The 14245-nt window shown below is 36.5% G+C and overlaps 1 protein-coding gene across 2 annotated transcripts in view; it reads left to right on the forward strand.

The window, feature by feature from the left end:
* Positions 1–9669, forward strand: part of FEZ2 (fasciculation and elongation protein zeta 2) — a 28466-nt gene extending 18797 nt beyond the window's left edge. For both annotated transcript variants that reach the window (XM_075748871.1, XM_075748870.1), the window contains 2 exons: positions 1611–1676; positions 8567–9669. In XM_075748871.1, the coding sequence (XP_075604986.1) occupies positions 1611–1676; positions 8567–8583 (83 nt within the window). In that variant the 3' untranslated portion in view covers positions 8584–9669. The remainder of the gene's footprint in view (positions 1–1610; positions 1677–8566) is intronic.
* Positions 9670–14245: the final 4576 nt, after the last annotated feature.

Here is a 14245-nt window from a genome sequence, read left to right on the forward strand (position 1 = left end):
TTCTGATTTGCATGAAAAATAAGGTTGTATTTTTAAAAAAATATTAAGGTTGTTAAATACAGCAGAGCATCTCTGGGAGTCAGTGGCATCTCCTTCATTTGAGGTTTATAGGAACAGTTTAAAAATAGATGGTAGACTGCGTCAATGTATTTGATCAGATCACAGTGCAGGGCTTTGGATCTAACTACGTCCTAAGGTACTTTCTAGCAACACAGGTCTGTGATTCCACAGGTGGCTGAGGAATGGTAGAAGGCTCATTGGTTGTTTCCTGGAGAGAGAAAAGTATTGTGCACGTTCTGGAGTAAATTAAATGTTTAAGCAAGAGTTTAATTCCTTTTATTTTTGTGCAGTAGACACCCTTAGCTGGCAATTCATACTCACTCTGTGACAAATACATTTTTTGTTTTACATTTACTCTTGCAGAGAACTTTTATCCTCTTGCCATATTTAAATTGCACTTGAAAATATTCTCAAAAATTCAGTGGTAAGCAGAGAGAGGTTAAAGCCTTCTGAAAACGTTTTGTGTTGTTTGACAGTTTATTATCAAAAAGTCTTGTACAAATGCACTGTAAAGAGTATTAACACTATTGTCTTCTGTGGGCTGACTGGAACTTGATCCTGTGACTCAGTTTCAGATTTCTGACTCACTCTCTGTGCTGTTGTTAAGGCAGGCAGTAAAGCAGCAGTTTGGGGTGGGTTGGTTGGGTTTTCTTTCAAAGCTGTGTGTTATTCCATAGTTATGAACACTGATATCTTACTTCAACATAAAAATTGAAATAACACACTTGTTATATTTCAAGTTCAGAGTCTCATATGAGGAATTTGGAGCTTATGAAATACTGCTGTTCAGTGTAATTCTGTACTCTTGATTCTTTCAGTGATGTCCAGAGCACTCCATAATGGATTGTCATTGGTGGTGTTTATGGAGTGACAGACAAGCTTATATTTGTCAAGTTGAGCTAGTAGAAATGTTTTCCCTTCTTCAGAAATATGCAAGGATAGACAATTTTGATTTGATAAAAGTCACAAAAAATGGCATTTTGGCATTATTCTAAGTTAATGCCAAGTTCAATCATATTTAAGATTTTTCTAAGTTGCTAACATTCACCATTTCAGGGCAAAAAAACCACTAACATTTTCATCAGATCATTCACAGCAGTGTTGCTCCAGAAAAGTGTCATTATTCCATGATTTGGGTTGAAGATCAAGGAAATAAATTAAGTAATGGAGCATACTTTTTTTACCTAAGATTTCCAACCCTCCAGCAGTTGTTGGCATATTTTAGATTTGGATGTGGTGACTTTGTTTTGGAGAGCTTTTATTGTAGGGAAGAGGTGCTTTTTTTTTTTATGACTGATGACATTTTACTGTAACGATTAACCATGTAGAATGGGTATCTTGCATCCATCTACTGCAGAGTTCAGTGAGAATTACACAAGTGAAAGGTGGAGATGTGATCTGTCTCATCGTATCTTTTCATATTCCAGTTAAGAATTTTCTTGCTAATCTGGTAGTAATATTGCTATGAGTAGTTGAAACAGCTTTGTGGTATTTGTTTTGAGAGTGTTGTCTTTATGACTAAATATCTGATTTTTTTTTTCATACTTCAGTCCTGCATGCCATGAAAGAGGATAGCGAGAAAGTGCCAAGCTTATTAACAGACTATATTTTAAAGGGTGAGTATGTTTCATAGCAGGAAACATTTTTTATTCTGAATTAACTGAATGTACATACAAGGTGTGTTTGAAAAGAGTAGTCCTGCAGCGTTCATGAATTATGTTGCCCTTCTCTCAAACACAGCTCTCATTTATATTGTCTTCTATTTTGTCCAAGGTTTCTGAGCATATAGTTCATAAATAAAACGTTTGTTTTGTTTGTGATAGTATAATATAGCAAAGTATGTGGGTGTATACTCAAATAGCTGAAGGACATCAGCAGGAGCAGAGCAGTCTGGCTTACAAAGTTAAATGGGTGTAGTTAAAAACTTGTGTTGTACGGGTTTTTCAGAATCAGAATTCAAACTGCCTATTATAATCATGGACTTGCTAGATAAAGTACTTATAGCTTCATTTTCAGTGTTACCTTCTGACCAATACTTATTTTGCATTTACTTGTTACATCTTCTTCACGTTTTATTTAAAAGATTTGTATACTAATGATTTATTTTCCAGTCTTATACATTGACTATATTAATAGAACGTCAGACATTGAAAATCACCGCTTGCTTTAGCTTTATGGAATTGTTCCAGGTAGATTCCAGGTTGTTAAATTACTTTTAAGTGTTTTTCTTCTGACTTCACTTTTGCTTAGATCTTATTAATGCTTATGTTCTTACTTAATTCTTGACGTATAAATGATACTGTGTTCTTTAGTGTTTAGCATATGCATCAAACTCCCAAGATCTGAACAAATGGATGTACAAAAGGATGATGGATGCCTTTTTATTTGCCACCCAAATGCGTATTACGTTCTGTTTCATGTTCATGGGCTGCAAAGATTTTCTCTTCTTTTGGTATCATGCTTTCCAGGTCTCACTGTTTTTTGAAATACAATCATTTGACGTAATTCCCTCCCTATGACTTTTACGGGTTTTTGTATTTCTTACACAGACTTCTAATCACTCTCATCTTGCAGAGATTTGAAAGTACTTTCAGGTTAAAGTTATGGATGAAAATTAGTGTGATGTTGCTTCAGAAAATCTGAAAGGAAAGCCGTGCAGTATTCTAGAAGCTCTGACAAGAGCCTCCTAGAAGAGGCTCATTTCTAGGTTTCATGTAGGGTTAAAGAACTACCACATACAATAAGAATGCAGAGATCCTTTCAGTTGATTCCTTTGATTGCTCCATTGTTTACTTACCCTTTCTGAAAATCCTTCTTAAATTAGGCAGATGTATTTACTTATGAGCTGAGAGACATTTAGGCTCAAGATCTTTTTTTTTTTTTTTTTTTTTAAGGGTGATGGCACTAAACTAGTTTTGTGAGTCTTTGTCCAAAAAGGATGAACTGCTGTCAATAATTAAAGCTGTTTGCTTTTCATCATAATACATCTGGTAGAAACTGGTTGGAATGAATTGTGCTCTTTACAGTCTCCGCTCTTATTTTTAGATGTAGCTATCCAGAAAAACTTTCAGATTACTAGGATACTGAGAAGAAACAGAAATTTTCTGCATAGAAGGCTTATAAGAGTAGATTAGCTGAACATATGACAGGATGATCTAGGAAGCTTGATAGTGAGGTTCCCTTCTACCTCTGCCTCTGCATGCTCATGACTTTAAAATCACCAGGGATGTTCTACTAGCTAGAAGCAACGATTACAAAAACATCATGCTGACATTTAATGTGTTGGATCAAACAGGTCTTCATATACAAGCACTGTTGTCTCTAAATTGTAAAACACAGAAGACTGGAGTATGAAAAGTAATCACTCGTATCACTCATAGTAAAAGGAAAAGGTGATTTCCCTTCTGCTGTCATGATTTCATCACTGAACAGAACTAAGCCTTTCTCACTTTTCTGTGGGTCCATTTGCACAACGGCAAGCAGTCGTACAAGCTAGTGAGCACAGAATTTTACTCTTCCTTTCAATGTAGCCTTAACTAAGCTTCATATTGCTATGTTTAGATTATGTTAAATATATATGGGCAACGTGGTCTAGTGGAGGGTGTCCCTGCCCGTAGCAGGGGGGTTGGAACTAGATGGTCTTTAAGGTCCCTTCCAACCCAAACTGTTTTACGATTCTATGATTTATAGCTCAGCTGACAGTGTTACATTGTAATGTAGATTTATCCTGTGGAACAGGCAAAGTCTGCCAATTGTTTCTGAAGTTACCTGTTTCTCTTTTTCTGCCACTAAAACTTCTGGCCTGAAGCCTCAGTGAGGCTTCATACATGGCACGACATACTCCCAGCCACCTGTCTACTGTCTGAAAATTATGTTTAAAGCTTGTTAAAGGGAGATCAGATGATTCTAAACAATCACTTGAAGCAACTTTCAGCTCAGCGTTTGTACCTGACATTCCAACCTACTCCCTGAATTTCAAAATAAAAGGAGTGACTACTTTTTAGGGAGTCTGCTGTCTTCACTGGAAAGATAAAAAATGTCTTGGCAAGGTGAAAATGATTATGAGGATTTAGGGGTTTGAATTTGTTTTCCAAAAGAAACAGGAGGATATTAAGTTCTGGACCCAGTAATAAGTATCCGTATGGTATAGTGATAATTATATTCATTTTACATTTTTTTATACTCCATGATCCAGCTGTTGTCCTAGACTGAATGGATTCCATTTCTTTTTATCAAGCGTTAATCAAGAAATGACACTTTAAAATGTGTGAATTATATCACCAAAGATACTTAGTTCTGTTAAAATCTATTAACTTCTTGTTCCTTTGAGTATTATTTTTTTCCAATCTTACAACAAAAAGCACCAGTAAATTATATGTGACAATAGGATATGTGTAGCTTTATGGGAAATCAGGTTAGTGTGGCATTTGTCAGCACAGGTAAAACCTTCTTTCTAGTTCTATATCCCACTTTACACAGCAAAGAAAAAAAATATCTTACAAGTCCTTAACAATTTTTTTAAACAGCACTGTCTTTTTATTCTATGGTATTTAAAAAATTAGAACATAGTAGCCTTATGTGGGTGTTATGGCTTTCCACAGAATTAGTAATAAACTTGCCCAGATACTGTTGGTTACTGTTGAAAAGTTACTTAAATTGTTTAGAATCGAGCTGAAGGAAAAAACAGGAAAAAAGTGATTCTAACAATTGCCATAGTATTGTTGCCATAATGTAATGAGACAAATAAAAGAATAATGCTGTGAACCTGGAAAGGTTAATAAAACCATAAGATTGAGCAGTAAGTGTTGATTTAACAAGAAATCTTGTGAAATTCACTGATGTTCTGATAAAACAAAAAGACAGTGAAATAAGCTTGTATTTTCTCTGAATTTCATGGTGTTTTGTAAAAGTGTCACCATCTTGAATATCATGAACTAAATGCCAGAATAATTCTGAAATTTGCAAAAGACTAAATTTGGATCATGTAGGAAGACACACACCGCCTCCCTCCGCGTGTGTTGTCTAATACTGCATAATACTAATACCTGCGTTTAATAATGATTGAGTAAATTTGTTTTGGCAAGGCAGTTTGGCCAAGAGCTGGAGCATTGGACTGGAACTTGAAGGAGAGTTTTGCAATCAGATCTGCTATTGACCTACTGTGTTACCATGGATCATTCTTGCACTTTTTTCCATAACCAGCTAATGCTTCTGAAACGCTGGGAGTAGAAATCCTCAGAGCACAGGATGTGCAAATGTGATACTATAAAGAAGCGAAAAAGTCCAGTGCAACTCAGTGCATTTCATGTTAGGGGAAAAAAAGAAAGCTCCGTATGTGTTTATGAATAGGATTATTAGTTTTGAAATTATTTCTGGTGTTTGTTTCTTTAAAACATCCTCTTTTCCCAATTTCTACTGCCCCCTTGCATCCCCCAAAATGTTAAAAATATCATCATTTTGTCCTCATGCTTAAGTCCCTCTTTCCAGTGATCAGTTAGCTCTCCCCGGATCTATTCCATAGGGAGTACCTCCGCAAAGGTAAGTGTCCCAGTGCCAGACTACATACATATTCCATGTAGATTCTTGTACAATGCAGTAGCTTCTCTTGTTCATGAGATACTCTTGATGCAACCTAAATTATTTTCAAGGGGGATTTTTTTTCTTTTTGTGGGGTTTTGTTTCTTCTTACTTTTCAGTGAACATTTCCATCCTGAAGTTAGTAATAATGAAAGAGACCTAGTGATTTGCTTTGCAAGTGTATTGTAGTTCTTCTCCCACCAACGTATGATTCGTATTCTGTTTTATAGATTTAGAATGAAAATAGATGGTAATGTGCAATTGATAAGCATTTGTAATTGTGCTTACATTTTTTCTGAATATATTTTTAATATATTAATATCATTACTATATTTTATCACTAGGGCTCATGGGTGTCAGACTCTTTTCCCACGTAACAAGCAATAGGATGAGAGGAAACTGCCTCAAGTTGTGGCAGGGAAGGTTTAGATTGGATATTAGGAAAAATTGCTTCACCAAAAGGGTTATCAGTCATTGGAACAGGCTGCCCAGGAAAGTGGTTGAGTCACTGTCCCTGGAGGTATTTAAAAGATGTGTAGATGTCGTGCTTGGGGACGTGGTTTAGTGGCAGACTTGTCAGCATTAGGTTTACAGTTGGACTCTTAAGGGTCTTTTCCAAACTAAATGCTTCTCTGATTCTATAAAGTAGAAACTGAGATTTGGAGGAGGGTGGGGGAATGCATTTGCTGACAGGGGAAGAAATATCAAACCAACACTGAAATTCTTGATCTTAGAAAGCACGCTTTTGAACTGAAGCTGGCAGCTTAGTAAGCTCACTGTATTTAAATGCTGTTTCTGCTCATCTTTCTGCTGATCTTTTTTGATGGTTTAACAAATCTAATGTGCTTTGAAAACATTGTTTCTGTTGAAATACAAGCAAGTAAGCAACCAAGTTTCTTGTGCACAATTTAAGCTGTAAAGAAAGGAGCACAGATGGAGATGGTTTTGTCATATCTTGTGGTTGCTTTTTTTTTAGGTGTTGCAACAAGAATAGGTACCGTGTCCTTAGATGAAAACACATTTGGTTTGAGTATACCCATTGAATTTATTTTTTTTTACAGAAGCTTTCAGTCTTTCTTCTCACATGTGTAATGTAATGACTTTCTGCATTGTGATTTATTTGCCAAATACAATAATGCAATAAGTAGTATCATCTGTTATCCTTGAAGTACGCAAGTTTTAGGCTGTTTTCTGCAGAAAATGCCTCTGTGCAGTCATGGTGTCTGTCTCTTCAGCTTCACAAGTTATAATTGCCAATATCAACTCCACAAGACAGAAAGAAGGGTTACAGGAATAACTGCATTTCACGAGTACCATAGGGAACTGCATCTAGGTAGGAGAAGGACCAAAACCACTGTTTCTATTGAGCTAAAGGCTATTGGCTTTTAAAAGCCAAGATCCAGTTGGCCAGATGGCTTCTATGTATTCACGTATGGGTGAATGCATTTACAGTAGCCACTGTCAGTTTGGGGGCATGAGGACAGAGGAACAATATGGGGAGGACCTGCTGGATGGAGTTCATAGTGAATTTAAAGTAGAAGCTGAAGAAGGCATGGTAGGAAGGGGAGTTACCTAGTTTGATTGTTACGGGGGTAAGGACGAATATCTGAGGAAAATTGCTGGAAGCAAGGGTTCCTTGATTTACTGCTTACAGAACAAATCAATGAGATGTATGAAATGTTAGCCTGTAGATACACACAGAATCAAAAGATTAGGGATAAGTTGTCTGGTATCACATTGAGACACATTATTTCAACATTATTCGTTTTTACTTCCAGTTTTTACAAAATTGGAAGATATAAGTTAATGTACTGGGATAATTTTTTAATATAACTTACTACCAGTATGATACGCAAACTGAATACTGTACTCCTGTACTCCTGCAAAGTTAATTTTTTTCTTTAATTTGAGAACATGTGTAAGTAAATAATTGTCACATTCTTAAAACATAACTATTATATATAACAATATATAAGTATGTATGTATTTATAGCTGAAGTAAATGCATTTGAAATCAGATGTATCCTTACAGTAAACTGTTCTGAGATGCATTTATTGCTAAGCTTTGTGTTCTTTCCCAATTGTCCTTAAATAGTAATTGTGGCATAAAAATACAGTGCTAAAAATAATATGCTATACATTACTACTGAGTAAAATGCATGAAATATGTCTAGTATTATTTTCTTTCAGGCTTTTTTTCTGAATGTAGATGTCATGAACGCAGAATCATCTTTCAGCTTGCTTTGCTATTTCATATCTGATCTTCCAAGCTTCTAGTACAAGCTTAAAGAAACAATAATTTTTTTGTTTTAATAGAGCAAGAATTTACCCCTGGTTCTATTTTTAAATTATGCAAGTATTTCAGATAGCAAGAACATTTATTTTCATGCCTTTGAAGTTTTTGTTTAATTGTTGCACCTGACTTCTTTATTTGCTTTTGTGTTGTGCTAGCATTGGTTTGAAAGCTGGATTGCTCTGAGGTTTGTGTCTTACATGTGAAACAGGAATGAGAAACACGTGAAGGACATGTCTTATCTTCCCACTGAGTGATTCAAGTACACACACCAGAATTAGAAAGTAGAGTTAAAATCTCAAATAGTCAGTGCATATTTTTAAAATACAACTGCATGCGTCACCTTTTATTTAATGTTCTGTTTTCTAATAGAACACCTCAAAAAGCACTGTTTAAGACATGACCTTTAGTTAACTCATTTCTGCATAATACTAGTTAAAGATAGTGGGTTGTATCACTTAATTACCTTTTGAGAAGAGGATATTATCTTAATTGCCAGTTTCAATTTATTTTTAGATTTTACTGTGTTACTGATAGGGTAGAATTCAACATTTAAGTATTTTATTATACACAATACATTTTATACAGACTAACTTCATTGATGTTTATCAAGATGTATTTGCGGTTCTTTTGCAGTACTGTGTCCTACATGAAGAGGGCTGCCTTTCAGAATTAGCCACGCTCCTTACTGCGATGAGAAGCTTTCCATGGATATTACTCATAGTATTTTTTCATTTGGCACTATACCTAAACCAGTATGCATTTACCTCCTCTGTGTGTGTGTGTGGATTTTCTGATCCTACAGTAAGTCTTCTGGGCATGACAAGTCATCCATTTTAACTTAATAGTGCAATGAACTGGAGCAGGGAACAAACATTGTACAGTTTTACTCGCATTGTTCTGGCTTTTTAAAGTCTATTTTTACACTGTATAGCATGTAGTAAATCCTCCTGCACATTTTGTTGTTGGAAGGAAAAGTAAACTTTGAATAGTGTAAATAAAATAAGCCTAGTTTTAAGGAATCCATATTCAAAAGCATCCTTAGTTCCTATAGCAGAGATGCAAAAAGGATTATAGTTGGTTGTGGACTAAAAGATTCAAGTGAGTTCTCCAGGAAGCGCTCCAGAACAGTGTTGGTGGAAGTCAGCATTCAAGACTTCTTTTAAAACAGTAACTTTGAATTATTCAACAGTATTGTTCATACCATGAACAAATCCACATTCTTTGATGGTTTCGTATAAGTAATTGGTGTATTACCTATCCCTGTTATCTAACACAAACATCCAGGTAATTTAATATTTCATATTTGGTTTTAATTATTAATGTTCATGTAGCTTAGATATTCTCCCATAGTGCTATAATTTTACTGTTTTTAATAAGCGTTTGATCTTAATGAAAATGCTTCAATATATAAACATTTTAAAAGGCTTTTTAAAAATACATGTACAGTTTGAAAAACTTGCATCTGAGTTCCAAGTTGGTATTATATTGAGGCATTGGTTGTTGTGTATCTTTCAATTTTACTACAAATCTCTCGTGTAAATTGTATGCACTGTCTCCTCTGTGATGATGTATCTGCATTCAAACAGATGAGAATGTATTTTACAAATCCTGTAAAAGAAACTTACCCTATAATCTCAACATTAAATACTTGTCACAAATAATTTTGCCAGTTTTAAAGATTAGATTGAAATATAAGGAGTACTAATAAAAATAAAGGACCTGTTTTCTAGGTTGAATTCCTATTGATTCTATACCCAGATTTGTATACTGTGTCTATGAAGGCACTGGAAGATAAGGCTCAAAGAGATAAACATGTCTTTTCTTCAAACAGTTTTTTTTCCATTTAAAGTCTTCAGTCTTTTTGTTAGTTGAAGAGTTGAATTGGCTCCTGAATACCTTGTGTCACTTCTTTAATACTCAACTTTATCATCATTACCAAATACTCATTTTGATCAGTAAAACACATTCAGTTTGAAAATAGTTCTCATAATTCTTTCTCTTTTTTCCAAAGGCCTCAATGTTTTTGGGTTTTGTGTCTTTCTCAGTCAGTAAAGTTTTTAGCTTAAAATTCTTTCCTCCTCCCTCTCCCCCAACTTGACAACCAATGGATACTTGCCAGCCTGCTCAGGAATAAATAGATCCTCTGCATAAGTGTGTCATATGTGAGGAAGTTTTTTTGGTTGCTTTGTTTTGCTTCATTTTGTGGTTTCTCTTACAATAAAGCTGCTGTTTATTTCGTTAACTGATGTGTTGAAAAAGCATGCCATAATGATTTCTTTATAGAAATGCTTGATGTTGACTGTTGGTGCCTGGAAATTGGCAAAGGGGGTGACTCTGTTTTGCTTCATGTTTTTTAAAAAAGATGCACATGTTGTGAAATACACCATGTCTCCAAATAATGTCTCTTCAGAGATGTCTCAATCTACTTTTGAGGCCTGAGGTGACAAGATGGAACAAAAAGAAGACAATTAAGGGAAGAAATTAAAAATAATAAAAAAAGAACTTTTTACAAAGTTTGTGGTGTTAGCTGTTGCAAATCTTGGATTACTTAAAGTCACAAAATACTAAAAGTACTAAAACTTGAGAGAAAACCCAACACTAAAGACACCAGGAACAGCTTTAGTGAGCTAAGCATCTGCTTGAGTGCATTATGCCCCTCATCGGACTAAACAAGATTTTGTTATAAGAAGTATCTGTTTTACCTTGTACATAGAATGCTAGCATTAAACAACAGCTGCTAAAGTTGGAAAGTATTATATATATACACCTATATATGTACATAAAAAAATAGATCTCAAAACACTTGAATAAAAAGAAGCATGCAGATCTGCTTTTCTGCTGAGTTCTGTGTGCTTCATATTCTCCATCCTTTTTCCAGATGCATTACTGAATCTTGCATTCTTTCAGGGACCTGGATTTCATTATTCTTTTTAGGTTTAGCCTGTGATAGCTGTAAATGGCCACCTGAGAACAGCTGCTGACAAATACCCTAGAAGAGATTTGGTAAAGATACGTTTTGACCCAAATCCGTTCCATTTTTAATATGAAGAGTGCTGGAAGCAAAATCTCCTTAAAATCATTGAATTTTAAGTTACTTAAAGTTAGGTTATTTGTATCACTTTAGTAGTCTTTGTTGGGGTTTTTTGGGGTGTTTTTTTTTTTTTTAAGTCCAACCCTTTTTCTAGGTTTCAGCTATTTTGTTTGATATAAGCTTATTCATGTGCTGGCTAGAGTCAAATTTTGAGTCAAGGTCTGTCTGGACAGTATATCAGAGATAGTCAAGAGGCCTAGAATTATGTTTTCTTGGTTAGGTAAAGAAACTTGAAAACAATGTCAGTTCCCTTGTGGTGAAGGATAATGATGTAGCTGGACTCTCAGTGGTGTAGGTAACTGGTGACACAGAACATCTGCTGTTACCTGCGCCAGGTAGTTGTAGCCTTTGACTTGGAGCGGTGGTTTTATCGCAGCCGTTCACATCGTTGTTGCTTCCAGACTGGATTACCTGAGTATTATTTCTGCATGCATGGCACTTGGAAACTGAAACGAAGCCCAGAAGTGGCACTCCCTGTGCTTGGAAATGGTGTCGATAATTAAGTGTGTATCTCTGCACAGCGTGGTTTACAGCAGCTGCCGCCTCCTTTCCAGCGGGACGATGTAAGAGAGAGGTTTAAACTCCTGAAGTTGTAGATGGTGCAGAGCCTGTGTAGCAGGAAGCCTGCTTCTCCAGCGGGGGCAGCAATGGGCAGCGGAGGGGAGCAGCTTGCTCCGCTTAAAACAGCATCTACCCAATTCAGTCGGGAAGGGCCTGGAAGCAAAGCTTTCTGTTGCAGTGTTCTCGGCTCCGGTGCGCCCAGGCCTGAACTGGCTGACTTGTCTCATCGTTCTGCAAAGCGTATCTTTCTTTTGGGCGATGGGGCTGTATTGTAACAGTAACAGAATCCGCGTGGGTTTGGAACGATTTTCAGATTCAGGTATCAATCCTAATTTTTAAAACTTCTCATGAACCTCCAAGTTATCCCTGGATAACCATAAAAACTCTGTCATGAGGTAAAACGAAATCTCAGGAGAAAATGGATCTTGAATCATGTCAGCTGAATTTAATGTTCTGCTTCTCTTCCGGACACAGTAGTGTTTCTTTTAAGCCTAAAAAGAAACTCAGGTTGTCATACCAGAAATCTACCTGTTCCAACACTATGATAGTACAATTTCTTTTCAAGATGTCTACAATTTTGCAGGTAGCAGTGGGTGGTAGGAGGGTTTTACAGGGCACAGCTAATGATGCAGAGAGTTTATCACTGAAGAAATTAGAAGGATTGCTTTCATTTTTTAAGTGCTTTGTCCTTGCTGGTGAAATGAAGTGTCTTGTTCCTTTGTTCACGTTCTTTTGATCAGGACCTAACTCGGGACTTACTGCCTTTTTATGTGTATATATTGATCAGTGATGGCTCTCTGGATTAGCTGATCCGTGTCCAGTCCTAACAATAATTGTTGAAGAAACTAAACTGGGAGAACAAGTTACTGAATTTTGTTGCTCTGTTTTGGTTTTCTCTCCTTTATAATCTGCAAAAGTTGGACAGAAGCCTCTCTTTGCACTGAAGGCTAATTTAAACAGAGCTTATGATTTTGTTGTTCATTTCCCAACCGGTCTTTGAGTTTATGTTAACATTATGTAATAAATATTAATTTTTATTTTCTGTAGCATTGCATGCAAATTGATGAATTCAAGTACATGTTTCTTGGAAACAACGTCTTAGGCTGAATATAATGGGATGAAAAACTCAGGAAAGAAGGTCAGGTGTTTGGATTTGCTTGATCAGGAAAATGGATAATGCCCAGTTTTTTTCAAAGCTATGGAAAGCAAATTCTGATCTTATATCTGCTTCTGTTGATATGCAGTCCTGCAAAGTTGTATGGCTTGATATTCAGGGACTGACCAATTCAAACTAAAAAAAGGCCAGATTTTCCCACTGACTGCATTTTGGCCTTCAGGAATATTCTGTTGCCCAGCTCAAGCAGGCTGGTGTACAGGAAGCCTTTCGAGTGGAATGGCAGTGCTGCTGTGAGAATGTCAGTTCGTTTTTATCTGTAGACAAATCATTGACTTCTCCCAGGAATGTTTCTTCTTCTGCTTACATTGCCTTCACAGGATAACTAATTGCGCAAAGTGAGGCCCATATAGATCAGGCTGCTTATCTGCATATTTTGGAATCTGGAGTTGGAAGATTCCTAAATTAGCATGGAAGTCCCTCAAAACACCTTACAGCTATTTCATCGTGAAAAAAAAAACATCTCCACAGTATTACCTGCATTCATTTGAGGGATAGAAATTGGCCTTGAGATTAATTTGAAAAAGACAAATTCAGAACCTTTGTCACTTTCTGTTCCAGAAGAAGTTGATACTGTCTGCTAGCGATAGCATGAGAATAGTTGAGTAGAGAGCTGCTTCCTTCCACCTGCATCTGTCATTGATGCATGGAGGGAGCAATCATAGCAGCCTGATCTAAACATTGTCACCAGAACCACTGAGCTTTTGCCTAAAATTGATTACTTCCTCTAAATGCACATCTGAGACTGTAAAAGATCAAGCCCTAGAAGGCTTCACTTTGCATTTGTTGCAGTGGGTGATTCCCCTGTGAACAATTCTGGACACACATCAAAGCACAACGTGGCACTGCAGTTGCCTGTCACTCCAAACAGCACGAGAGCGAGCTGTGCTGCATGAGCACTTGCTACTGCAGTAGGGTCTTGTAGAACACTGCATTTACAGTGGTGACAGCTTCAGTGGGACAGGGCCCTTGACATCCTTAAGATTTCTAGAGGGCATTTCAGCTGAGAAGGATGGACGGGGAGGTCCCATTTCTGTAGACATTGCTTTTCCAGTGCCTCATAAATTTTTGTACTGCTCTGAACTGACTTACAAAGTTGAGGTGTGACTTTGCTGGCTTAAAACAGTAAGTGTTGACATTTGGGGTAAAAGTCAAGTCAAATCTTACAGTCTGTAGGGTAATTTTAAGAGCCTCATATCTAATCCTGCATGCTTGGGTTAGCAAACTAGTAATGATCATTCTTTGCCATGTACCCTTCGACATAAATATCACTATCTGTAACTACTTTTGAAGTGTAGATCAACAGCTCTGTTGGCTGCCTACAGACAGTTCGGCACTGTCTTAGAGATGACTCCCAGGACAAAGTTTACTTATGTAGCCAGAATTTCCTTCAAAGAAGAGCTCAGAGTTTTGGAAAGCCTATTTAAATAAACGAGTGTCTGAAGAACACAGTACAGATTTCAGTGGACTTGCCATTAGTATTATC

Source organism: Balearica regulorum, chromosome 3 (genome assembly GCF_011004875.1).
Source record: "Balearica regulorum gibbericeps isolate bBalReg1 chromosome 3, bBalReg1.pri, whole genome shotgun sequence".
Classification (NCBI taxonomy): Eukaryota; Metazoa; Chordata; class Aves; order Gruiformes; family Gruidae; genus Balearica; species Balearica regulorum.